Below are 24,246 nucleotides of genomic sequence, written 5' to 3' on the forward strand. Positions count from 1 at the left end.
AACGCCCCTCGCTTGCCGTTGCCCTACCTGCCCCGGGCTTGCTTCGCTACTCAATGAGCGAGCCCCTCGCCTCTCGCCTGCCGTTTTGTTTCGTCTTGCCTAAGTTGTCTTGTCTTACCCGGCACACCCACCCACGCCGGCCCGACGACACGGACGAACGGCCATGCGCATATCGTCGTCGCATATCGTCGTGCCCCCTAGGGAAGAACCAGTGGCGCAGGCGCGGGATTCCACAGCAGGCGCATCCGACCGGCCCCTTGCATGTCACTGCTTCACACAGACGGACCTGTGTGTGCCACCTTGCAAGTCGTGAGCGTGGACGACGATAGTGGCTAGAGGCCAGCGGAGGTGCGGTGCGTGCATCCCTCCCTCCTGGACGGGATGGCGCGATGCTCGAGGTGCGGCCCGGGAGGGTTGGCGGGGCTGGCAGTGGCACTAATTGGAGGGGCTGGGGGTTGGTAAGTTGTTGGCAGCGAGTGGATGGGGGATGGATGACGTCGCCTGCGCTGTGCTGATTGTACTGGCATGAACCGCCCAACAGTCGCCGCCCGCTCGCCCGCCCGCTGCAAACCCAGTCTGGGACTCTGCCCTCCAAAGGTGCCCAAGTCCCACTGGCCTCCTCCGTGCCCGCCTGCCCAGTACCTCCCGGCCGGAACAAGGAGTCGTATCAGCAGCAGCAGCAGCAGCAGCCCGCCTGGCAGTAAACGTCCTTGCATACTGTACTCCGTACCAGGGCACTCCGTACATATGCATGTATGCGCCATCGGTGCGCCCACGCCAGAAACAAACGCCGCTCTCCCCCAAGCTCCACCCCGCCCACGAGCGACTCTTCGCGACGGACATTTTATTTCACGCAAGCAAGATGAGATGCGCCGCCGCCGCCGCCGCCGCCATGCAAACACCCGACCGGCCGTCGCCGGGGGTAACGCGACCACCCCTGTCGGAGGCGTGGCTGGTGCTGCGATGACAGGATCCACCGGGCAATAAATACCTGGAAAACCAGGCTTGAGAGCGGTGGTGGGGCTAGGCTGGAGGGGATCCACTGAAAAAAGTGCCCGAGCCCGAGCCTGAGCCCGAGTGTCCCGGGTTCCGCTGCCGCTCCGGTGTCTCATGGATCCACCTCCTCACCGTTCCGGCCCGGATGCATCGGCGCCCCACTCCATGTCCCCTACCTCTGTCGAAGAGGTACGAAGTACAGCAGGACATCTATATTGGACGTTCAGCCCCGTATACCTGGATTGTCGCACCGCATTGCTCTCCACTCACTCATTGTCCATCCGGACGAATGCTCCATGTATAAATTACAGCCATTGGCAGACTGGTCCTTCGCTCATGTCGGCTACAACTTTCCCCAGCTGCATCCATCAGACTGAGGCATCCTAAATACCAACGTGCACAATAACGGCCTCACTGGCACCAACCTCGACATTCGCCCTGCCTCCAACCACCCGCACAGTCGTAAACTCCTCCACGCCCGGCACCCTCGCGCCCACCCCGTCGTTCTCGTACGTCCACGTCCGCCCCGCCCACGACACCGTCCCGTTGAGGCTGCTCGCGCCCTCCGCAGACGTCAGCGTCTGCACCCGAACGGACCGCACGCCACGCGGCACCGGCACCGCGAACGTGCGTGACGGCCTTTGCGGGCCGGCGCCCTGCTGCCACACCTCGTAGTTGATGATGGCCACGCGCTGCAGCCGGTCGTGCTCGTACCCGGCGTACGCGGCGACGAGGCCGTCCTCTTCGGCCCCGACCGGCACCTCGCTGACGCGAAACGCCTTGCTCCGGCCGATGAAGTCGCCCACGAACAGGTGCCCGTAGTACGGGGCGCGGACCTCGGGCTGCAGGCCGGCAAACGCAATGGGGTGCCAGGCGACGTAGCCAAAGACTTGGCCGAGCTGCATGTTGACCCGCGTCACGTTCTGATGACGTCTGTTACTCGTCTGGTGGCTGACTGACTGTGGATGAAGGAGGGAGCTTGGGACCAGAGTACTGGACGCAACAGGCTGGGGCGTTGATGCTTACCAAAGACATTGCGTACAGCAGGTAATCGGCTGTCCAGAGCGCGGACCCAAAGATGCCTTCGGACTGGTCGACGGAGCTCTGCGTGTCCGTGTACCGCCCGGACTCACCGAGGACGACCTGCACGTCGGGGTATTTCTCGTGCATGTACTCGATGTCGGGGAGGTAGTCGTTTAATCCGTCCTTGACAAAGGTGTGGTTCATAAGAGTCGCTATACAAGTTAGTTCAGTTCGCCACAGTATCCGACATCAAATCCAGAACGCTGTTCAGGGGTACCAACACTGCAGCCCCGTCGTGGTGTTTGTGTACTCGTAGCTGTGCGACGTCAGTATCGAGGTATAAAGAGCAAAGCGCTTCGTCGCAGGTATATGCACTCACTGGTGGAGAGATACGGATTTGACCAAGTTGTTGCCGTCTGTGATGCCAGCTTCGAAGACGGATCGCCTTCGTTCATCGACCGCAACGTTAGCTCTCCTTTCACTCACTCCAAGGGAAATCCTCCTTCCTTTCTTTCACCCCTATATGTACGCGCGAAACGGCGCCGCATGCGCCGACGACAGCGTCAACGTCTGGAACAACGACCGCCCCCCCGCGGGCAACCCCAGCACGCCGACGAGCCAGTCCGCGTACGCGCGCCAGTCGGCCACGAACTCGACGGGCCCGTACCCCGCGGGTCGCGCGCCCTGCCTGGCGTACAGGTCGACCTCGTTGCCGATCTCGAGGGGCTCGAGGTTGGCGAGCCCGATGCCGTCGACGGCCGCGCGCGCCTCCAGCTGCGAGCCCGTCTTGTTGCTCCGCGCGAACGGCACGTCGTACACCCAGCGCGTGCGGGGGCCCCAGTTGCGGAAGCCCTCGTAGAAGACGGGCCCGAAGACGAACTTTTGCCCGATGCCGGCGCCGACCTGCGGGGGGGTGACGGGCTGTGCCTGCGCGGGGTTGAAGTTGGAGTTGTCCCTGTCGAGAAATTGCTGTCAGTGTGCCGTACATGAGTACGCGTTGATGGGATTGATGGGGGGGTAAAAGTAGTGAGTTGTTGAAGACGGACGTGTTGGTGCCGCCGACGCGGACGACTAGAGGGCCGCCGGTGCGCTCCTCGACGGCGCGGATCAGGTTGCGCGAAAAGGTGTTTGGATGAGACGCGTTGCCTGTGTTGTTACTCCATTTCAGCTATTGGACTGGACTGCAGCACTTGACAACTCGGAAGGGATTTCTGAGGAAGCGAGCACCGCAGGCTTACCCGTGTACGACGCAAAGGAGCTCCCCTGGATCGCAAAGCTCGGGAAAGACGAGTCGACGAGCTTCGAAGCACCCACGGGCGCCTTTTGCTCAACGTTCAACGTCACAGCTGGTTGACAAGCGGCCGGCGACACACTTAGTGCCGCAATGCCGAAGAGCACGGAGACGAGCATTGTGAATGCGTGAACGATTGTCGCTGCGATACACGTTCTTCCTCCCAAATCTCGCGTGCGAGCTGTGTTGGACGCCCGCCTCCTTTATCCTTTGCTACTGACACGGGCGCCCCGGGTCGTTTCTCTTGACAGCATGAGAGCTTGCCTGCTTGCCCCTCACGAGCAGCAGTCGATCATCAACATGTCGCGTTACGCAGGCTTACAATGGCGAATCGTCACATCCATGCACTTGCTTACCCGTCGTGACGAACACTCCGAGTGACTGCTACGGGCGATGTACCTGACGGCAATTCTGCGACCTACAGGCCTGTGGTCTCCGTTCACAGGCAAAAGCCACCCGTTGCTTAGCTAGTCCGTCCATCGACAGCTCGCGCCACTGCGCCGGGCATTGCAAGCTGACATGGTGTGCAGCCAGGGTGGTGGGTTTACTTACAGTATGTACCCTCCGGTCGGTCGGGTGGCTCGGCAACTGCGCCAACAGATAGGCGATGGCTCCGAAGTGTGAGCTTTGTAGGGGCGGATAGGCGCGGTATGGCAAGAGATGTGTGGTTGTTTGAACGGGATTGCGCCATTGTCGTCGCTGGTGATGCGACTGAAGCCTGCGTTTGCGGGGGACAGTTGGTGTTTTATTGTGCCATGTCCTTGTCTGGAGCTGTTTGCGACGGTCAATAAAGGGCCGAACAATCGAAGTAGACGTTCGGACAATCGGCAAGGAGAGAGGGTGTTGTCGATTGGCTCGGATGAGAGGCAGCTGCTGGCACTTTGGCGCGCGCCACCACATACACTCAACTCAGGTCAATCTCATTCTGGTTTTGTGCGCTGTGCTCGTGGCGACATGAGGGTGTTGGCAGGCTGCTACGCAGGTTTAGTTTAAAAACACTGACAAGCTTCCACTCGGTTGTTCTCATGATCTTTCCTACCCTTTCGCTACGTTGGCATACTGCTGCTTTGCCGCGTCGTGGTTATTGATCAAACATCAACGATGGCACCACCACCGGCTGAGAGCCCCAGCAACGGGCGGACGCTGCCCTTTCCAGCGCGTATCAGGGAATTCACACCCATGGTCTTGTTCATGACCTTGTCAGTATCTATACATCTGCACATCGCCAGAAGTGATGCATCGATAGTAACAGCTTCAACGTGCAGCTACCTCGCGGTGACGGCCTGGAACTACGGCTACGACGTATGAGCACCTCTGACTCGGTTATGTTTGAAGCACGGCTGTGGTGCTCACCATGCGCAGGTGTCCGTGTTCGCCGGCGTGCAGGCCATGGACCGTACGTTTCATGTCATGTTCAGGAATGCCGAGAAAGTTTGGAAAGAGGGAAACTGACAGCTGCAACGCAGCGTTTGTGCGGCGATTCGGCTCCTACAACGCAGGCACGCGCAAGTACGCCATCCCGTCGTACCTGGTCTCGATCCTAAACTCGTTCCCATACTTGGGCAAGCTGCTCGTTCGTATGCCCCCGTCTGCGCCGCCATTGTTCCCCGACTACTCCAATACTCTACAGTATATTGACGAACGAACCGACACCAAGGGATGCTGGGCCGCCGCGCCCATGGCGGAAAAGATTGGCCGCAAAAAGTCCGTCCTGGCTGTGATAGCCACGTCTTTTATGTAAGTTGTGCCCCGAACCCGCGGCTCCCCACTCCGACACCAGCTTCTCATGCTGATATGGATCGACCGGCAAGTGGCGTGCTGCTTCAAATCACCGCGACGACGGTGGCGCAGTTCACCGTCGGCCGCATGCTCTGCTACGCCATGACGGGCATCTGCGTCAACGTCATGCCCGCGTACATGGCCGAGTGCGCGCCCGCCCGCCTGCGCGGCATGGTGACGTCTCAGCTGCAGATGCAGATCGTGGTGGCCCAGCTGGTGGCTTCGGCGGTCAACTACGGGACTTCTACGATCAAATCGGATGCCGGATGGCGCATCTCGGTCGGTGAGTGGGCACTGGTGAGATCAAACGCGATGATAGAAGCCAAGTTGACAGACTGTCTTAGGCATCCAATTCATCATGCCTGGGTTACTGCTCGTTTTGTATCCCATCATTGTGGAGTCTCCGCGCTGGTAAGTACACACGCAGACTGCACGGGCGTATATCGGCTCGATGACATAGGCTCATTCGGCGTTCGCAGGCTATTATCGCAGGATCGATTTGAGGACGCATCAGCCTCCCTGCGCCGGTTACGAAAAAAGGGCGTGCCGGACGATGTAATCCAGGATGAGGTGAACCTCCTGGGTCACCTGCAAGGCAACGAGGGCAAAGGGTCGTGGAAAGAAGTCTTTGCAGGGACAAACAGGGTACGAATGTTCCAGTCCCAACGCAGAAACCCAGCTGCCAAAATGCCCATTGATGCTAACAGTTCCCAAGCGCCGGACAGTCATAGCGGTCATCGTCATGGTCGGGCAGCAAATCACCGGCCAGGCCTTTGTGTCGCAGTACTCGGTCACGTTCTACAAACAGCAGGGCTACACCAACAACTTCGAGCTTGGCATGATCCAGCAGGCGCTCGGCGTCGCGGCGTCCATCCTCACGGCCCTCGTGGTCGACTCGTTCGGGCGGCGGCGCATCCTCCTCATCGGCGGGACCGCCAACTCGGCGTTCCTCTTCAGCATGGGCGCCATGGGGAGCATCGCCCACCCGTCCACGACCGAGAAGCGCCTGCTGGTGGCGAGCGTGATGATCTGGTTCTACTTTTACCTGCTTTCGTGGGCGTCCGTCCCGTACATTGTGCTTGGCGAGGCGTCGACGCGCCGCGTCGTCGAGAAGACGAGCAACCTCGCCGTGTCGCTGTCCGTGCTGTCTGCGTTCCTGGTGTCCTTTACTGCGCCGTACCTCATCGGTGCGGACTATGCCAATCTGGGCGGCAAGGTGGGCTTCATATACGGCGGGCTGAGCGTCGTGTTCACGGCCTTGACGTGGTTCTACGTCCCGGAGATGAAGGGCCGCAGCCTCGAGGATATTGACTCTTTGTTCGAGAAGAGGGTCCCGACGAGGGACTTTCGCAGGGCGGATGTCTCTACTGTCCAGATCTCTCTGGATAAGCTCGGGGAAAAGGATATGGCGACGGGGGAGGAAAGGGGATCCTCTTGAAAGGCGTATGTGGCTTGGACGCCGCCATCGTCGCGGCAGAGCATTGAACCGGCTGGGGCCTGTGCTTGTTACCAGTTGGCGTGGCCAACATTGCAGACGGCACAGGTTTAATGTTCTAGATATATGCTGGCCAAGAGCTTGGAAACTCAATGTACGAAGAGACCCAGCCGCGATGATGTGGGACCAGAGAACCTACATGCCGCGGTCCGTTCTTCCCCTTTGGATTTAGCCGACGCCCATTCCCACCTTCTCGTCTACCGCAGTCGGCATCGCCGCGACGCCATGCATGAATCCGCCAGTGTCTCTTGCGCCAAGATGGAAAGGAGGCCGCTGTCATGAATCATAGGCTTGCTGGCCAACATCCAGATCACAACGCCGGGTGTGCATGCCGTGATGCAACGACCCGGGTTCGTCTCCGCGCATTAGGTGCAATTGCGTTTATTCCAGTAGACTGAGTCCTGACTCCGCAGTGATCATGGCATGCGTGGTGAGCTATTGTTCCTGCGCATTCGTGATCACTCATCATCAGGCGCGGTCTCGGGCACGTCGGGATAGCGCCGAGCCATCGAGGACCAACCTCGATGTCCATTCCACGCCGTGAATGACGACCTTGCATTTAGAGGAATGTCCCTTGCTATGAAGCGTAATGTAAATTTCACCCGTGATTGCGCGCCTCACGACCTCAGCAATGTCAAATGGCCCGAAGCTGACGTCGGCCCGCCTCCGAGACTGGCTGCCCCAAGCAAGCCAGCGGCACTGTAGGCCTCCACAAGACGCGCCCGATCGCCCAGAACCAGATTACATTGGCTTAAAGTAAATATGCTCATGTACCGGGCTTATAACCCGACGAGGCATCGTCGCTGTAAAGACCGCCGACTTGAGGAGACTTCATCCGTGGACGTCACCATCATCACGTACCGACACATGCAGGATGCGCGTCGAATCTCCCCTGGCCTTGCTGGCCCTCTTCTACACCACGCACAGCTTGAAACCAACAATCCCGCCACAGCCCCCCCAGGCAACATGCGAGACGCCGCACTACGACGGCGTCGTGGAGGTGCAGGTCATCGTGCATGAGACGCCCGCAGGCTGTCCGGTGGTGGTGGAGACGCTCGTCGAACGGCCTACCGTCGTCGAAATCCTTCCTGGCTATACCCTGACGGTGACGGACGTGCCGACTTGCATCGCGACGACGGTGGTGCCGACGGCAAGCATCTGCTCTACCGAGTATGCTACCGCGCGAAATCTGCGGGTAGGAACGCAGGCCAGGCTGACACCAGACGTGTAGAACTATTTCCATGTACACCATTACGTCTGGCACGGAGCACTATACGTCAACGATTCCTGGGCCCGACGGCGATTGTACCATCGTTATTTGTGAGCCGGAGCCGGGGACTTCTCCGTTACCAACAAGCACTGTTGCGGACACAGGGTCTCTTTCATGCACGCCAATGGATAGTTCTGCTCCCACGGACATTGCAACTGACAGCACATTATCTACTACGTCCAAGCCTACTAGTAGCTCAGCATGTGACGATCGAACGACATGCACTTCTGGTCGAACTTACACACCCTCAACGGCGACTTCTCGCGAAACAACCACGAGCAGCGAATCTGGCATCACGCAGACATCAAAGAGCCGTTCATCTTTCAAACCTACTGAGACGCCGAGTAGTATGAGCAGTGAGGGCTCGAGCAGCATGATCAGCACGAAGAGTTACAGCAGTATCTCGAGCACGAATTCCTCAAGCACGACGACCAGTAGCAGCGGCAGCTCAAGCTCCGACAAAAGCTCAAGTAGAATGCGTACCAGCATCACGGGCACTTCCAGCTCAACAATCACAGCTACGAGCACAAGTAACAGTACCATCAACTCGAGCACCACAACGACCACTAGCAGTACAAGCAGCTCTCCTACCACGACCACGACCGCGACCAGCTCGAGTAGCCTTACGACGAGCACCACCGCAACCACCACAAGCTCGAGGACCACTTCTTCTAGCACCAGCACGTCGAGTTCCTCAACTGCAACTACCACAAGTAGCCCTTCGATAACGGTACCAGAGACATCTACTACCACAGCCTCCTCCACCACTTCAAGCGAGCCCACGCCCTCGCCCACGGATGCTTGCGACACAATTCCAGAACAGTGCGGCTCCGGCGGCGGCCTCACCGTAAAGTATTACGAGAATAGCATCGAGACGCAGGCCTACGGAATCGACGCCCGCACAGGGGGCCTCGGCCCCGACTACTACCTAAGCCTGGAGCCGCTCGGGACGGGCATAACAGACACGCTTAGCGTCCCATACTTTTACGGTGCCGACGGGCGCCGCGGCATATACATCCCAGCCGAGCCGGCAGGCAGCAACTACTACCCCGGCCTGACGAACACATTTGCGGCCATCACCTTTGACGCTAATAACTTTACCCTCGTCTTCACGGGGTACTATAAGGCGCCCGCTTCGGGCTCGTATACGTTCTGCGCCGACACGGATAACGTCGACAACTTCTACATGGGCTCCGTAGACGCGTTTCCCTGCAGTAAGGGCAACACCACCAAGACGGTGCCGCCTAGGGCGCGGCCGCTCGTATACAACTACTACGGGCGGACGTCGCGCAAGACGTGCGGGACGCGGGACCTCGTTCAGGGCTACTATTATCCAGTCCGCTCTGTGTTCGGCAACTGGGGCACTCCGTCGCATCTCAAGTTCACGGTGAAGCCGCCGGGAGGGGAGGAGACGTCCATGATTGGAGACTTTGGGTATCCGAGTAATTGTGACTCTTGAATGGCGTCCATGTGGATCATAGAGGCTTCAATGCTAACTCTTTCATCTAATTATGAGGGCGTTATTCATATTCATTCAGTCGAGTTTTGTAGGGTAGATTATGGCCACTCAGATGAAGCTCTGAGGCCGTCATTGCCTAGCAGAATCACCGCTTTTGAGAAGGCTCTGACTTGGAGCCGTGAATCATACTGTACCTATCGAAGCTTATAAAAGTACTCGATGTAATCTTGCACATCATGCCCTTAAGTTCAGTATCAAGCACCGACATTCTCACTCCAGCCAACCACAGAATTGAACGCCGCCCTCACACCAATCCTGCTCGTAGAACACTCGTACACGTATTCACCCTTTTTCGCTGTAAAGTGCCAAGATGATCTCCAAGGATCCCTTTGACGTTTTCCGCCATGACCCCACCGCGGCCAACCTCGAGGAGTGCTTTCGTCAGGGAGGCGACGTTAACAAGAAGAACGACAATGGCGAGAGCGCCCTCGAGTACGCGGTCCTGCGCTACCGCGACGCCAGGGATGAACGCGAAACTGCCGAGATGGAGATGTGGAGCAGCCTGATTGACGTTCTCATGCAGCATGACGCCTATTTCGAATGGTGCTCGCAATTGGAGTTTGCCACGGATGGGGCCGACTATAGGCTTTGGGTCCGTCAGAAGGTTCACTATGTGCTCTATTTCGTTTTGCAATACGGAGATCCGCCGTACAGTGAATGAATAACGTGTGAGTAGCTGGGGTACAATCATTTACTTTATAAGACAATGCACAACAAAAACTATCATACACAAAAGCTCGGGAGATATTGTTTTCTCCGTCTGGGCGTGCAAAAACGCACGCAAGTCCACGGCCAAATGACTCTTCTGAAACAATTCAGTCGATATAAGAGCAAACACTGTGAACGAATCACATTTGCTTGTAGCCCAGTTGCCAATATCGGGGAGTGTCCAGTCATACCTTAGCACTCTTCCCTACGCAGAATGCGCTATGGACGGAGCAAGTCTATGATTTCCTAACCAAAAGATGTCGTCACTCCGAATCCTCGAGTCCCAACTTCTTGTACTGATCCACAAATTCGTCAAACAATTTGTTCAACCCCATTAGGTTCAAGGGATCTTTATCCCCCTGCTCATCCATGAAGCACAACATATTATGGATGTCAAATGTGATAGCCAGCATGTATCCGTACTCAGCCTCCAGGTATACCTGCTCCCCAGTGTCCGAATCCCCCGTCAGCTCGTTCCACTTCTCAGCATACTCGCGGCAAAAGTGCCTCTTTTCATGTTCCGCATACGGCCTGCAGTCCGCAATCTTGTTGTCGTCGTCGAACCACTTGAATAGCTTTTGCATGTAATGCCCCCCAATGTCGAATGCTCGGTAGTTGTGCATCACAAACTCAAAGTCAATGAGGACGATGCGGCTCGCGCCTTCTTTTGGGTCATTCATGACGAGGACGTTCATGAATTGCACGTCATGGATGCACGATCCCGTTTTGGCTCCGATGGATTCCAGCTTACCCACTACTTTCCTCAGCCTCGTCGCAAAATTGTAGTCGATCAGCTTGTCCACATTGACTCTTCCTTCGCGGCCAAGAGTCTTCAGTTTCTCATTTTGATGATACTTTGCAAGTCCGCTAGTGACGGCTTCGTAGTATGCCTGTACGCTCTTCTTTCGCAGTGAAGTATTATGCAAGCTGTGAAACGCTGCTAGTCCCTTGGCGACATCCGCACGAATGGCTTCATCCTCAACGTCTTCTGGCTCCAAGGTTCGCGCGTCTAGAAATTCGTCGACCCGCCCCAGAGTACCGTCGTTAGTCTTGAAAAAGCCATACATTTTGGCCCCCAATCCAGACCGGCCGTATTCGTCGCAAAGAGTCGCTTCGTCGGCTTTGCTCGGGGCTAGATGCCGAAAGACTTCAAAGTCAGACCCACTCTCGTTGTGAAACTTGATAAAGACTTTTAACGGTTCGAGGGGGGCGCCATTGGTCGGCTGCGGCCGCTCAACGGGGCAATGAGCGTTGGCGAACGATGCGTGATATTGAATCGTGAGAGTCTCCGGATCCACGGTTGGCCATTCGCTCGTCAGGAACGTGCCGATAATGTCTCTGACCATTCGTTTGGAAGGCACTTTGTCTTCGGGGAGAAATACGGGGACAGAGGTTAACGTAGCCATTCTCGGTTGGCTCTTAGATCTGAGAGGATGAGTCGGGGGTCCGTGATGGAGGTACAGTCTTCGATGTACAATGTGTGTGGTGATGATGGTGTATATGGGGTTGTCACATACGATACTTGGCCGAGTGAGTCACGTCCTTCGATCAACGCTCTTGAAGCAATACGTCACCGCTAAGCCCGGAATTCGCCGGGTCATCGAGAAGTTTGGCCGCTGCCTCCAACATACCACAGCGATTCACGATTTGGTTTCACGCGTCTATCCACATGAAGGTCACGTTCAGGTCACGGTGCAAATTGGGCTACTCAGTCGCTGCTCGCTCCAACGAAACTACTTCGTAGATGCGCTGCATATACCATGACTATCACGAACCCCGCAGTGCCGTGGAGAACGGCGAGGGGCGCATGAAGTGGGGGCAAGTGGGCGACGAGGGATGTCGCCTCACTTTCATCATATGTTTCGCGTCGCCAATGAACTCTGCTGGGATCCCTTGCTGACCAACGAGACATGATAGGATGTAGTATACAAAACCATCAATCGTGCTGGGCTTCGACAGCTGCAACCCTGATGTAACAGCTTCGTGATGCAGCTTCAACCACATCACGACGTTGCGTACTTCGTACCTGACACGACTCGTCTAGCGCTTGTTTCACTGACCTCACACCCCCGTAACGCTTACTTCCGTCCCAAGCGCCTCGCCAAGGACACGAACACAGACAGTCCACAGGGCTGGACCGGTAGATAGCGGATTCTTTCCGGCTGGGGCCTTTGTGATTGTGTGTCTCGGTGACCCCACTATAGGAAGTAGGCAGATCCCAGTCTTTCCGCGCTGCGCATAATGAGCCCCTGCGATCAGCCTTGTGGCTGAATCTTACTCGGTGAGCCCCAGGCGGTGCTGTGATGAGAACGCCCTGGCGCCTCGGATCATGCCCTATGGAACACATTGGGCTCCAGACGCCAAGCTGAATCGGTAGCCCCGCCGGGCCGGCATAGGCAGGCGACTCCTCACGGCAGAGCAACAGGGCAGAGCAGGGGAACAGACAGTTTATTGTAGCGCGTTCGGATCTCGGACCATGTCGAGCCGGGCTCGCTTCATCACCTCGCGCCATTCCCAGAGCCCACGACATCTCTCTGCGATCGTTCGCTTCTTCCATGGACGTCTCAAACTGCGCGCAACATGGTCGGGGTCCCTGGTAGATCCAAGGGCTGCAGCACCTGTCGGCGGAGAAAGAAAGGGGTACGTACGTTGACAAGCTGCTGGCGTGAATGCTCTTCGAGGGCTGTCAACTAGTCCAGGGTGGCATCCAAAGCCACGTTCTTGAACAACTCGGCGCTGTGAACAGAGGCTGACACGCTAAACCATCGCAGTGCGATCGCCGTCTTCCGAGTTGCTCCCAGTGTCTCAGGCTCGGGCTGCCCTGCGGAGGCTACTCGCGCGATTTGGTTTGGGTCACCAACGTGCCGGAGCGCGGCGTGGCCCTGGGCCCCGAATCCCAACATGAACTCAGGGGTCAACCCGCACACGAGGGGAGCAAAGACGACGAGCCATGGGTCGTGAGGTATTCTCGGCCAAACACGCAGCAGGTCGGTGCCCCGGGGCCGTTGTTTCTAAGACGACATCGGCTGCCGACAGAATGGTAGGTCGTCCTCAGTGCCGCGTTTCTTGTACTTCAGCTTTCTGCCGCATCCACACCATATATGGGCTGTTGCGATACGTCGAGCTCTGACTCTGACTTTCATGTACTAGGGGACCTTCGAGCTGCTTAAATTGCAGACAGAGGAGGCTGAGCTGCGATGAATCCTGGCCTGAGTGCTTGGCCTGCTCCCAGTCTGGACTGCCATGCCTACAGCCTTCGTCCGCTTCGTCGGCGTCCGTGACGACTCCCATCAGGCCAGCGTTATCGGCTCAGAGCCTCGAGGACAGGCAGTTCTACTATCGCTTTCTCACTGCGGCCATTCCGACGCTGCCCCTTCGGAGCGGCCACCTGTGGGAGCAGGCCGCCACCATGTCTCACAGCGTACGCACCCCATCATCTTCCCTCATGTCGCGCACCCGCATACGGCCCCTCTGCTAACAACCAACTCTCCAGTACGAGTGTCTCGAGCACGCGATCTTAGCGTTGGGCGCCTCGCACCTCTCGCATAGCGGCGACGCGAACGCGGGCACACGAGCCCTACACCACCGTATCGCGGCCATAAAGTTGTTCAACGAGCAAATCGGGTATGCGCCGACCACGACGGCGGACGCAGACGCCCTGTTCGCCGCCATCGGCTGCCTCCTCTCGCAGACTACGCTGTTGCCCGACGGAATCGTCGAGTACATGACCGTGACGAGGGTCGCCGGTTTCGTGGTAAACATGGTCACGCCCAAGTTCCCGACGTCCATCTTCCACATCTTCACGCCGGAGCGCCATGTCGACCTGTTACTCGGGATGGTGTCTGAGAGAGCCAAAGATCTGGAGATTATTGACTCTTTCACTGCCTCTCTTGTACTCGTAGAGGAAATTTGCCATATGGAAACAGAGCGTCGTTTCTTATCCCAACTGCGGCGTAGTATAGACGCCTTGCCCACCTCCGCTTGGAAAGGTAAGGAAAAGAGTTGTGGTTTCGTCCCTGACTACTAAGTAGTCACCAAGCGCTGATCTATCATGTACAGCCTGCGAAGCTTTCATCTGGGCGCTTCTAACTCCAACAAGGTTTACCAACGAAGAATTCACAGCGTTCTTGAGACCCGGCAACCATGTCGGGCTGATCCTCACCATCCACATGCTCCTCCTCGAGTACATCCTGGGCCAAGCCTGCATGGGCCCCTCGGAAGACCCCAAAGCCGAGTTTCGAAAGCTTACAGTCATGAGATGGACAACGGGACTTGCTAGTTCTTTGCCACCGCGTTACCATGCGTACATGCGATGGCCGCTTCACTATTGCGACATCATGGCCCGCCAGGACGCGCGGTCCCTGCTCAACCCCTGAGATCGTGCACCTCCGGTCCGGGACTCGAGAGACCGATTCGATTACAAGGAAGGTCGAGAACTGTCATGGCACTGACGAAACCTGGGCTCATCTGTACGAGGGGCAACATTGACCTCCCCCTCGCAGTTCAAATGTTATTTGCATGGCCTCGTCCATACTCTATTCATATCCCCATGTGCGAATTATCTCCAAGATCCGCGACGATAGAACTCCAACAACCACGAAACCGGCTTCGGCTCATTGGCCGCTCGAAAGGAGCATCGTATCTTGCGCCGGTAGGTCTCTCAGCGGATGCTCGTCCTATGCCGAATCGTTCGCCGGAAGATCCTCGTCTTGCGCCGGTGGGTCTTCCGAGGGACCCTCAGCTTCCACCGTTTTGTGTTCTGTCTTTGTCTTTATCTTGGGAACACATTCGCCTTTGGAGATTGGTTCCATCTCCGGAGGGTATTGGAACTCCTTGTAGTCGGTGGGATCAATAAAAAGCTTGTCAACCGGGCTCCACAGGAAACCATTGTTCAAAGTAGCGACTTTGCAGCTGGGCGTCCAATACACGACTCTGGGTCGCAACGGAGTTTCCACAATGCGAGTCTCGGAGAAGGGCGTCTTGCCGTCGGGTAACATTACCGGCATGTTGAGGGAGCAGGGCGCGAGCCTCACGACGCCATCTTTTCGGGGGCACCACTCGTTCGCGAACTTCTCATAGGCATCGCAAGTATAGGACCACAGGTCGCATACCTGGATTTGTCCGGCGCAGTTGATGGTTGGATACGGTGTGCACATGCCCTCGATGGTCAGGTGCCACGTCAGGGTCTGTATCTGGCAACGGTGGAACTTGGGACATCGGTGATTTTTCCCCTGCTGGAGTGTGACCGTCCTCATTTTGGTATTGGAATGCTCCTCGCCGTACGCAATGGAGCCGCCAAAGAACCCTACCGGGGTGAAGCCTTGTCCATTGGCTGTTATAGAGGCGCTCCAGCCATCGGTAACTGCCTGCATGTGGGAGTGAATCTCATCCACGCTTAAATCTGCGTCGAGTGCGCCCGTCGTGGTTACGGCCTCGATGTTCGTCGTATACCAGGCCTTGTACATGGGGTCCCCCATGGGGTATAACGTGTGTCGAACGCCGTAGTATACGTAGAAGCATTTGATGCGGTCCCACCCGCACGACTCGCGAGTGGTCGTGTTGCCGATATAGTATGGCGGATGGTTGAAGTCAACCGTGTAGGCTTCTTCGATGCGCTTTTGGGTCTCAAGCAAGTGCTCAGGGATCTTTTCCGCTTTGTTTGCCAACACTGCTTTGCGGCCGATGGTACGGGCGGCGGATGCTAAGCAACACAGTAACAGAAGGAGAAATCGGATGGCCATCCTGCAATGACTTGAGGCCATCTCGTTCAGTGCCTGCGTGATATATGACCCTGTTGTTCGAAAAGTTGACGTTTGTTTGACCTTGCCAGCGCATTCAATCGGGGGCCCGCCGCGAAACAACTAATAAGTATTCCAAGTCAAGAGCAGAAAGCCCTTCGCCTCTCCCAGAGCTTTTTTTGGGGGGGCCTTGGCGACATGCACAGCAATTGCTCGTGACACGCGACGCCGGAGCGGAATCGTACGAGACGAGTAATAGAGGGGACTCGCGATGCGGAGTCCCCGTTCAAAGGCAGAGCGGACACGCATATGCGTAACGAGTACATTGTGTCTACACACATACATGCGTGTTGCAAAAGGTATCAACTTTGCAGTTCTCTGATGAGGCAAATAGTAGTAGCGGATCTATGCCCTGGGGCCAATATTGGCTACACCGTAAAGTACAATATGTGCGACATTATGCGAACCGCCGCCTTAGGAGACGCTAATAAGGCCACTGTCAGCTGTCTGCTTCTGATTATGCAAGGCGTGTCGGCCCGCACTCGAGGCTCGAGTTTGAGCCCTTGGCGTTGACGAGTCCGGCGCCAGGCCAGGCCAACGTGCGCTCTCAATCCCTCAGCTACTTCATCTCTCTCACTCAAGAGCCGTGTGATCAAATATGAATGATGCATTCCCACGGAATCCTAGCAACAAAGTAGTCGTTAATGTCATGCTTGAGTGCCTGGCTCGGGCCGATTGCCGGTCCCGCAATGCCCGACAGCCTGGTTTCTGTGGATACTTGCTTGATATAGTTGTGGACACTTATCTATACGCATTCATTTCTGATGGCCAAGAAAGCGTCGAGACAGTCTCCACCACGCTGCTGGAAAGGGGCTTGCCATCCCGGCAACAACATGAAGAGACCGGCGTAGCGCCATGCGTTGAAACAACGGGTATAACTGTCGCGAGACGACCCGGCTGCACGAGCTGTGCTCACCGTCTAAAGTCAAGTCAGGCGGATCTTTTGAGAAATCAGCAAGTTACATAAGTCACAGGTAATCGAGAGCAACATGAAGACACTCATGCTCATCACCTTGTCGGTGGCCTCGGCCGCCGCCATGGGCAACGCCGCAGGCAACGCCACGCCTACTTGTGTGGAAGGCAGAGACTACTGCTTCGCGCAGCTCGTCTCGGAGCACGGTCAGTCTACCACCTCCTAGCCTACCCTTTTCTTTCCTTCTCAATCTCCCCCCTCTGCACATGGACACGCTAGTTGCCCGAGTCGGGAGCTACAGCTGACGAGACGACGGCCTCACCATCGCTACGTGTAGGATACGAAGAAAAGAGTCTTCGGACCATGACCCAGGGTCAACAAGACGTTTCAGAGCGCAGTGTGTACACGTGCTCTAGGGGTAGGCCGGCGGGACTTTACATGTGTACGATGGGCTGCATGCCCGGCAAGGGAGATGAGGACGCTGAGTGCGTCGAAGGCTAGAGTTGACTGGAGCTCCAGACGGGGGCGATGTCGGTCTGTTCAATCAATTGCCTGTGTGAGGTGCGAGGAGGGATTATAACTATAGAGGGGTCAAGATACGCATGGCCAACCATTACACAAAGGCAGCCAATATGGTGCCTCTGATCACATCAATGATAGATGTTGTGATGTTGCCATCTCGATAGCTACGAGACTACAGGGCATACCCACAAGAAATAGGAGTCGGGCCACTAACGAGTCTAGACACTGCGGGACCCTTTGTTCTCTACTCTTAGCGAAGATTGCGTCCTGAATTGCTTCGCGAGTACGTGGAATTTGAGCGAGGGTGATGCGTATTGAATGAACTGCAGCTACTGGGACGACCCCGGATTTCCACGCATCGACCTCAAGCTTATCACGAAATGTACATGTAGTTCGCGCAGCCAGAAATCCCGCGTTACCCAAAATGACAGACGCATCACTACACGAAGGCGCGTTTATGCTTCGCAAGCGGCATTTTTGGCGGAATATTGAAAAGATGTTGGGTAGGTATAGTATAGTGGTTAGCGTTAGGTTTATAACTCATCTTGTACTGGGATAGCCTTATTGGACATCATGGTATGTGTTGCAGACTTGGTGCGCCAGCTTGTAGACATCAACACCTGCAGGGGTACGTATTGCGACCGGGTGGGCCTGATTTTAGAGGCCATGTATTGATCGATATCCGGGGCTATCGCAATAACTCCCTTCATTATGCACGGCTCCTCTTGGCGGCATATACCATAGGCATTAACGCAGTGTAGGTCATAAGATGAAAGCATACAGAGTATTTATGCCGCTGTCATAGTCCCTAGAAAAACCTCGACTCAGCAACCATCGATCAATTCGATGCCCTCGGAACGTCCATCTCATGGGCCCGATTGGGCGGCGATTCCGAGGCGTCCAGGTCACTTGCTCGCTCGCCCGCATTGATCCCAATGTTTTTTCCATGTCAGGCTCGACTATGCCATTTCACGTCATTCCGCTCCTTCTCCCATCTTATTGTCGTCATGTCATGTCATGTCATGCCGGTTTCTGTGAGGGACGCCGGCTGAACAGGTCACGTTCGGAAGTCCCGATACATGGCTGATTGCGTCGCCGAAAAGCGGCACACCCATGAGACTCGAAGGATAGTGGTGTGTCATCTATTCTTGCCAAGCTTTTCTGGGCCAGCCGGGGTCTGTTGCCTCAAGCCCGCCGGATAGGGCTGCTGCCAATGCAATGCATGTGTGTAGGGCTGGAAGGGACTGACCTATGCCCACCCCCGCCCCCTGTCATCAGTCTGTCTTGTATGCTATGCGTGCTTCGCAAGGCAAAGCCTTGAACGCATTATTTGGTTTCCGGCGCCAAGCTTCCCTTATGACCACAAGCGTCCTGGTGGCCGCACTGGTGTCAAATGGCCTTACATTTCGGTATATAAATGTTCGGTCGAAGCCATTGACGACGACGACGACGACGACGACAACGACGATTACAACAACAACAGCGACAACACCAACACCGACAGAAATCATGCAGATCTTTCTGAAGCTCGCCACCTTGGCCTTCGTGTTGCTGCTTACCGACGCCTCGATCGCGGCACCGCTTCCAGGCATCGGCGGGAGCAGGTTTAGCGGCGGGGCCTCGCGGACGCGGGCTGGCAGCAAGACGAAGTACGGTAGCTCCAGGCTTGCTGGGGGCAGCTCGGGTCTCGACACGTCCTCGCCGGGGCTGGCACGCGACCATTCCCTTCCTCCGGGCATGAGCGCCGCTCATGCTGCGTTCCTTCGAGAAGCAGGAGTCAAGCCTAATGGCTTGGGCCAATTGCTGTACGCTCCTAGAAAGAACTCGCCGTATTATGAGAAGCAAATGAGGGAGTGGGAAAAAAGCCTCCCAAAAAATCAAGAGCTCGAACACGTGGAATGGCAGCCGGATCCCGATCGGCGTGCCAAATGGATCGAGAAAACGTCAAGCACTCGCAAAATCCCACAGGGGCAACGCGCAGGCAAGGCCAATGAAAAGAAGGAATGGAATAAGAAGCCCTGGGGCAAGATTGGGTCTGGATCAAAAGCCTTCAAGGCCAAGGACGAGTCAAGAGGGGGAATGCCGGTCAGGTCGGGGGATAGCAATGTCAACGAGTACCTGTACGACCCGGCAAGCGAGCGGGATGAGATGGAGGCTATGAATCCCGCCAAGGCCAACACTTCACCCAAGGCGGCCAACCAGGGGAAGCCAGACAAACCCAAGACCTCGCTTGGTTCCAAGCTTCTTTCGAAGGTTTTTGGAAAGCCGAACAAGGTGGCCCCCGAAGGAGGAAAACCAGGTGAAGCCAATACGTCGCCCGAGGAGCCCGAGCTGGTCAACAAGGTAGTCAAGGCACCTCACGCCGAGCATTGGGCCAAGGAGATAGCGAAAAACCATGGACCGAATAACCCGATGAATCCGGCGGGCGAGGGACTTGGCCCCAAGGTTCCGGACACCACAACGTCGGAAGCGGGAGACAAGCCCGAGAGCATGATAGCGGCGGGAGTCCTTCGAGTTACCCCTCAGTAGGTCCTCGGCTCGAACACAGCACGCATCGCGGACTGAAGTGAGGCTAGCGGCTGGGGAGTTGCGGGACGTACCAACACAGACAACGACGGCCTCGCTTCCCTCTTCTTCCCCTGGTACCGACCGAAAAGCCATCGACCCAGCCCGCCTTGCTTGAACGGCATATGGGACTACCGACACCAGGCATGGTGGTGTGAGTGAGACTGTGGACATGACTGGGCATCAACACTGGGCTGGACGCGGAAACCGAATGGGGGTACCTTCAGTGCATGGTGTAGTCAGTCAGCGCAATAACAAGACCACACGCTCGCTCTGCTACTTCGCGCAGACATGTTTTTCTAGATGTGCGGCCATGAGCCGTCTCGCGGCACCTGCAACAGTGTGAGTGACAATGTATGCGGTTTGGAGCTGGGGGTGACGTATATATATGCGGGTGCACTTCCCTATACCAAACACAAACAAGAAGCGGATATATATATACTGTAAAACCCTGGATGAAAATGGCAGATTCTGGGCTCTTGACTCGCTTGCTGCCTCGTACGGTTTTTAATCAGGCGCTCGATTAAACTGACCACAGGCTCTCCAACCAGTCTATGCCGTGGACTTATTTGAGACGGCTAAAAGATCATCAATATGCTCCCGTTCTGTCTAATGGGTTTGAATAGGGGTGGTGCTAGCCGTACAGATCAAAAAGTGCTGTTGAAGAATGACAACTTGTCGAGCTTTTCCGGCACGAAATATAGACTTGATATGTATGAATGAATTCGTACTTCATGTGTATGTGTCAAAGTGATTGAGAGTGTGCGTCGTGCAACGATTTGATGCCGTCAATTTGTCTATATGATTGATAGTGGTCTTGGTTTGGCATTGACTCACCGCGTCTGGGCAGCCCGGTGCGGTGCAATGGTCTCACGTGCCGGCACAAGAGAGCACTTTTTCTTTTTGTTTTCAAATCTTTCCATGCCATGACCTTTCATGACATGACATGTCAGTTGATGCCAAGTCGTGCTGTCAGGACATGGAGGCTTAGCGCCGCTTGATGCGGTCTTTGCAGTCGGGACCGATGGATCAATGGCCCGATGTCGACCGCACTCACCTTCCATATCGTACCTGCGAGCACAGCACGGTAGAAGAACAAAGCCAGCCAAGGAAACGTCAAAAAAATAAAATAAAAAGTATTCTTCTCTTTTCTTCGCGTCGGCATGATCATCTCCATAGCCCGGCCGGGGTGCATGTTCCCGTTTCCGGCGTTGGGTTGATCGCGGCGTCAAGTTCCGCGGAGCTTCCGCAGGTCATCAATTCATGCGAGCAAAAAAACGGACCGTATGGTGCTGCCGTCCGTCCCGTAGACGCTCAACTGTAATATACGGAGTGTGGCTGAGCGTTCCGCGTGCCTGACGATACGGCTTGGCCCCAAGCGCCAAGTCTGCCCATTTTTCGCTGCCCGTGGGGTACCAAGGCTATTACGTGCAGTGACTGTGGTGCACTAGGAAGTATATGCGCACGTTTTTGCATAGACGGTGCGTATATGTCAGGCAATTCGAAAGGAGCTGGGGCAGCTGTTCATGATGGAGATGGCGGTATATAAAGCACGTCTGATCGCGATGATTGACGACGAAGAGCTTTTGAAGCACCATCACAGGATTCAGTGCTTGTTTCAACACCACCGACAGATAAATACATCTCGTTCTACCATTGAAAAGAAAACAAGAAGACTCAGCAGCAGCAATAACAAACAAATCAACAATAACAACAACAACAATCATGCAGTTCTCTGGAAAGCTCACCGCCGCGGCCCTCGTGCTGCTGTTCGCCGGCTCCTCGGTCGCGACGCCCGTCCCCGGCGCCGGTGAGAGCAGCATGCGCGGCGGCGGCGGCGGCGGCAACAAGTACGGGGCGCAGCAGGGCTCCAACAAGTACGGCCAACAGGGCGGCAGCGGCGCCTTTGGCGGCGTTGACTCGTCGGCGTCCAGCACGTCTTGGAAGTACATGGGCTCAAAGTACAACAGCGCCCCAGGAGGCGGCGCCTCCTCCTCCTCCTACGGCAACAGCAACAAGGGGAAGCAGCCGAGCTTTGAGCAGATGAAGAAGGACTGGGATGCGGGGTTGGACCGCAACTTTGGCCCCGGCAAGCACGACGGAAACAGCGCGATGCCAAAAGGTGCAACCGGGAACCCTCTGAGCCAGGGCAGCAAGCAAGTCCAGTAGTCAAACTCAGAAGGGAAAGAGGGCATAACGAGAGGCAATACTCGGAATTCCAGGATAACGAGAGCTTGGCTAGGATATACACGGGCTATGGAGACAGGGCCTATAGGAGAGGGGCTAAGGAACAGCCTGCGACTTTGCCTGCCGCCTAGACAGGGGGGAAGCGGTTGAATAGTGGCGGGATTATAGACGGAAAGGCTCAGCGCCTCTGAATTCCCTAGGACCAACTCAATACATTCTTTTTGATGGGGAATGTTGAAGTATGAGTGTTGGCCTTGCTTGATGGTGCGTATATGGGGTTGGGCAAACCTACCAAGTTGTTTAATTGTCATTTACCTACTTCGTAGTTGGTCTCCGCTAGGCCGCATGAATGGGTACCTATCCTCCGTATAACGGGACTGCGTTCCCTACACGATTGCACCTCTATAACTGAAATCAGGGCCCTGATTTTAATAGGGTAGGTGAGATGAGAACAAGCGGCGTGTGTAACTAGTAGATAGAGCCTGAAAGGGGGGGGGGGGGCGGAAGGGGCATAAGTTCCTGATACAAACTCAATCCTTTTTTTCCTTAAGAGAAACGGGGGACATGAGAATAAACGAGACCGGCATGCATGTCGGGCGAGTTCATGCGAGCCCCCCATGTCAAGGAGTGGATGAAAAGAGACCCATGTTGAGGTGAATGAAGAGCGGGATCTAGCGTATGGGGGCTTTGAGGAAGTGATGGTTATGAGGCTATACGAGGTAGGTATTTGCATTTGCGATTTTTAGCAGGCGGGCAAGGAGGATGCCAAGAGCTCAAAGGACGACGACACCGTGCGTGTTGTAAGTGTGTACACGTGTGCGCACGTCAGGGTAGAGTGGCGCATTATTTTATTCAGAACCTAAGGCGCGCTCGCACGGGAGGGAGCATCGCAGTCCCCGGCCGCAGTCGAAAACAGATTGGTATATTGTTGGGCTTTGACGTGCATAGATGGTCCCAAGAACCAAGACGATGGAAAGGAACCAAAAAGAAAACCCCCGAGCCAAGCAAATATCAAGAGAGACTCCATCCACCCCGCAAACAGAGCATCATTAAAAACAACCAAGGAGGGTATCTCGGCCCGAACCCAGCACCTCAAAACATCAGATCCAACCCCCAGAAACCAGCGCGCACGCAACCCCCCCAAGTGGTATCCGCATTCATACGTTGTCGTCAACTTGTTCCTCTCTCTCTCTCTCTCTCTCTCTCTCTCTCGCTCTCGCTCTCTCTCTCGCTCTCGTGCTGGTGGTGGTGGTCGTAGTGGCGGTGGTGCAGCACCAACCGTGCACCCGCATGGCCCTTGTCGTCTCCCCCGTCATCCGCATTAATCAGAAAGGCCCCCTCCCTCCTTCCACCAGAAACGAAACGCGCGCGCTTCATCGACACGTCACGTCACGGAGCGCCGCTTGCTCAAACCGCCGCGGGCGGGTTCCCCGGCTTGCGCGTCGTGTCGGCGCGGGCCCCGCCGCCGCGCATGAAGCCCAGCCCCTCGAAGACGGTCAGGGCGGTGACGATGACCCAGATGAAGAAGCCAAAGGCGACGGCGGCCTGGGCGGTCTGGATGCCGCGGCAGGCGGAGCCGTGGTCGCAGTCGGGGACGCCGATGCGGGCGGCGAGGGCGATGCTGCCGGCGAACCAGAAGATGGTGGTGACGCCGAGCAGGACGAGGGCGGCGAGCGAGTGGTAGGCGCGCTCGGCGAAGCGCGGGACGGCGGCGAGGTAGGCGAGGACGAGGAGGGTCCAGATGGAGTTGAAGAGCATGAAGTTTACGCTCGAGGAGCCGAACCACCAGCCATACCAGTGGCCGCTGGTGATGCTGACGACTGCAAGGACGTAGAGTCAGCGTGTTGCACGGGGGGAAAGACGAGGAGGAGGAGGAGGAGAGGGGGGACGCACCGTAGGCGGTGAGGCCGAGCTCGATGATGAGAAAGACGGCGAGCACGGCGTGCAGGATGGTGACGATGCCGCCGGGGAGAGCCATGGCGACGGTCCTTTTTTCCCTTTCTTTTTCTTATTGTCTTTGTTTTGGTTCTCTTCGGCAGTCGATGGACGGAGAGCGTGTCGCGCGCGACGCTGTGCTGTGCGAGGTAGTCGCGGAAGAAGCAAGCAAGCTGTGTCGCAAGGCGGAGAAGACGCGGGGGGGATCGGCCAGGTGTGACTCTGATGGCGATGCGATGCGATGC

General features: G+C 56.4%; 12 protein-coding genes across 12 annotated transcripts; 7 read left to right on the top strand and 5 right to left on the bottom strand.

The window, feature by feature from the left end:
• Window positions 1–1,278: 1,278 nt before the first annotated feature.
• On the bottom strand, window positions 1,279–2,223 carry JDV02_010608 (uncharacterized protein; the record flags this gene model as incomplete). The annotated part of the gene is made up of 2 exons (XM_047992356.1): window positions 1,279–1,919; window positions 2,023–2,223. 2 exons carry the CDS (start codon window positions 2,221–2,223, stop codon window positions 1,380–1,382), a joined length of 741 nt encoding a protein of 246 aa, XP_047848370.1. The 3' UTR covers window positions 1,279–1,379.
• JDV02_010609 (uncharacterized protein) lies at window positions 2,050–3,455 on the bottom strand. The gene is made up of 4 exons (XM_047992357.1): window positions 3,258–3,455; window positions 3,066–3,165; window positions 2,399–2,974; window positions 2,050–2,335 (listed from the first exon to the last, which is right to left on the bottom strand). The coding sequence occupies exons 1-3, from the start codon at window positions 3,427–3,429 to the stop codon at window positions 2,539–2,541; spliced, it is 708 nt and encodes a 235-aa protein (XP_047848371.1). The 5' UTR covers window positions 3,430–3,455; the 3' UTR covers window positions 2,050–2,335; window positions 2,399–2,538.
• Window positions 3,456–4,411: 956 nt separating this feature from the next.
• JDV02_010610 (uncharacterized protein) lies at window positions 4,412–6,527 on the top strand (the record flags this gene model as incomplete). Its single annotated transcript, XM_047992358.1, has 8 exons — window positions 4,412–4,509; window positions 4,576–4,612; window positions 4,673–4,706; window positions 4,777–5,047; window positions 5,122–5,372; window positions 5,434–5,500; window positions 5,569–5,734; window positions 5,805–6,527. The coding sequence occupies 8 exons, from the start codon at window positions 4,412–4,414 to the stop codon at window positions 6,525–6,527; spliced, it is 1,647 nt and encodes a 548-aa protein (XP_047848372.1).
• A 931-nt stretch (window positions 6,528–7,458) lies between these two features.
• On the top strand, window positions 7,459–7,815 carry JDV02_010611 (uncharacterized protein; the record flags this gene model as incomplete). Its single annotated transcript, XM_047992359.1, has 1 exon — window positions 7,459–7,815. One exon carries the CDS (start codon window positions 7,459–7,461, stop codon window positions 7,813–7,815), a length of 357 nt encoding a protein of 118 aa, XP_047848373.1.
• A 514-nt stretch (window positions 7,816–8,329) lies between these two features.
• JDV02_010612 (uncharacterized protein) lies at window positions 8,330–9,313 on the top strand (the record flags this gene model as incomplete). Its single annotated transcript, XM_047992360.1, has 1 exon — window positions 8,330–9,313. The coding sequence occupies one exon, from the start codon at window positions 8,330–8,332 to the stop codon at window positions 9,311–9,313; it is 984 nt and encodes a 327-aa protein (XP_047848374.1).
• A 370-nt stretch (window positions 9,314–9,683) lies between these two features.
• JDV02_010613 (uncharacterized protein) lies at window positions 9,684–10,034 on the top strand (the record flags this gene model as incomplete). Its single annotated transcript, XM_047992361.1, has 1 exon — window positions 9,684–10,034. The coding sequence occupies one exon, from the start codon at window positions 9,684–9,686 to the stop codon at window positions 10,032–10,034; it is 351 nt and encodes a 116-aa protein (XP_047848375.1).
• Window positions 10,035–10,344: 310 nt separating this feature from the next.
• On the bottom strand, window positions 10,345–11,578 carry JDV02_010614 (Choline kinase; the record flags this gene model as incomplete). Its single annotated transcript, XM_047992362.1, has 1 exon — window positions 10,345–11,578. The coding sequence occupies exon 1, from the start codon at window positions 11,485–11,487 to the stop codon at window positions 10,345–10,347; it is 1,143 nt and encodes a 380-aa protein (XP_047848376.1). The 5' UTR covers window positions 11,488–11,578.
• An 808-nt stretch (window positions 11,579–12,386) lies between these two features.
• JDV02_010615 (uncharacterized protein) lies at window positions 12,387–15,405 on the top strand. The gene is made up of 5 exons (XM_047992363.1): window positions 12,387–12,721; window positions 12,853–13,121; window positions 13,232–13,502; window positions 13,575–14,070; window positions 14,141–15,405. The coding sequence occupies exons 1-5, from the start codon at window positions 12,662–12,664 to the stop codon at window positions 14,455–14,457; spliced, it is 1,413 nt and encodes a 470-aa protein (XP_047848377.1). The 5' UTR covers window positions 12,387–12,661; the 3' UTR covers window positions 14,458–15,405.
• JDV02_010616 (uncharacterized protein) lies at window positions 14,758–15,822 on the bottom strand (the record flags this gene model as incomplete). Its single annotated transcript, XM_047992364.1, has 1 exon — window positions 14,758–15,822. The coding sequence occupies one exon, from the start codon at window positions 15,820–15,822 to the stop codon at window positions 14,758–14,760; it is 1,065 nt and encodes a 354-aa protein (XP_047848378.1).
• Window positions 15,823–18,823: 3,001 nt separating this feature from the next.
• JDV02_010617 (uncharacterized protein) lies at window positions 18,824–19,843 on the top strand (the record flags this gene model as incomplete). Its single annotated transcript, XM_047992365.1, has 1 exon — window positions 18,824–19,843. The coding sequence occupies one exon, from the start codon at window positions 18,824–18,826 to the stop codon at window positions 19,841–19,843; it is 1,020 nt and encodes a 339-aa protein (XP_047848379.1).
• A 1,719-nt stretch (window positions 19,844–21,562) lies between these two features.
• JDV02_010618 (uncharacterized protein) lies at window positions 21,563–22,296 on the top strand. The gene has a single exon (XM_047992366.1). It carries the CDS (start codon window positions 21,605–21,607, stop codon window positions 22,046–22,048), a length of 444 nt encoding a protein of 147 aa, XP_047848380.1. The 5' UTR covers window positions 21,563–21,604; the 3' UTR covers window positions 22,049–22,296.
• Window positions 22,297–23,473: 1,177 nt separating this feature from the next.
• JDV02_010619 (uncharacterized protein) lies at window positions 23,474–24,044 on the bottom strand (the record flags this gene model as incomplete). Its single annotated transcript, XM_047992367.1, has 2 exons — window positions 23,474–23,886; window positions 23,960–24,044. The coding sequence occupies 2 exons, from the start codon at window positions 24,042–24,044 to the stop codon at window positions 23,474–23,476; spliced, it is 498 nt and encodes a 165-aa protein (XP_047848381.1).
• Window positions 24,045–24,246: the final 202 nt, after the last annotated feature.

Source organism: Purpureocillium takamizusanense, chromosome 13 (assembly GCF_022605165.1).
Source record: "Purpureocillium takamizusanense chromosome 13, complete sequence".
NCBI classification, from domain to species: Eukaryota; Fungi; Ascomycota; class Sordariomycetes; order Hypocreales; family Ophiocordycipitaceae; genus Purpureocillium; species Purpureocillium takamizusanense.

Coding starts and splice junctions, on each gene's coding strand:
- JDV02_010609 (XM_047992357.1), bottom strand. CDS start 3,429: ATGCTCGTCTCCGTGCTCTTCGGCATTGCGGCACTAAGTGTGTCGCCG. Junction 3,166..3,257: donor CTCCTTTGCGTCGTACACGG/GTAAGCCTGCGG, acceptor GTAACAACACAG/GCAACGCGTCTCATCCAAAC. Junction 2,975..3,065: donor CGCGTCGGCGGCACCAACAC/GTCCGTCTTCAA, acceptor ATTTCTCGACAG/GGACAACTCCAACTTCAACC.
- JDV02_010615 (XM_047992363.1), top strand. CDS start 12,662: ATGGTCGGGGTCCCTGGTAGATCCAAGGGCTGCAGCACCTGTCGGCGG. Junction 13,122..13,231: donor CATCGGCTGCCGACAGAATG/GTAGGTCGTCCT, acceptor TTCATGTACTAG/GGGACCTTCGAGCTGCTTAA. Junction 14,071..14,140: donor GCCCACCTCCGCTTGGAAAG/GTAAGGAAAAGA, acceptor TATCATGTACAG/CCTGCGAAGCTTTCATCTGG.
- JDV02_010618 (XM_047992366.1), top strand. CDS start 21,605: ATGCAGTTCTCTGGAAAGCTCACCGCCGCGGCCCTCGTGCTGCTGTTC.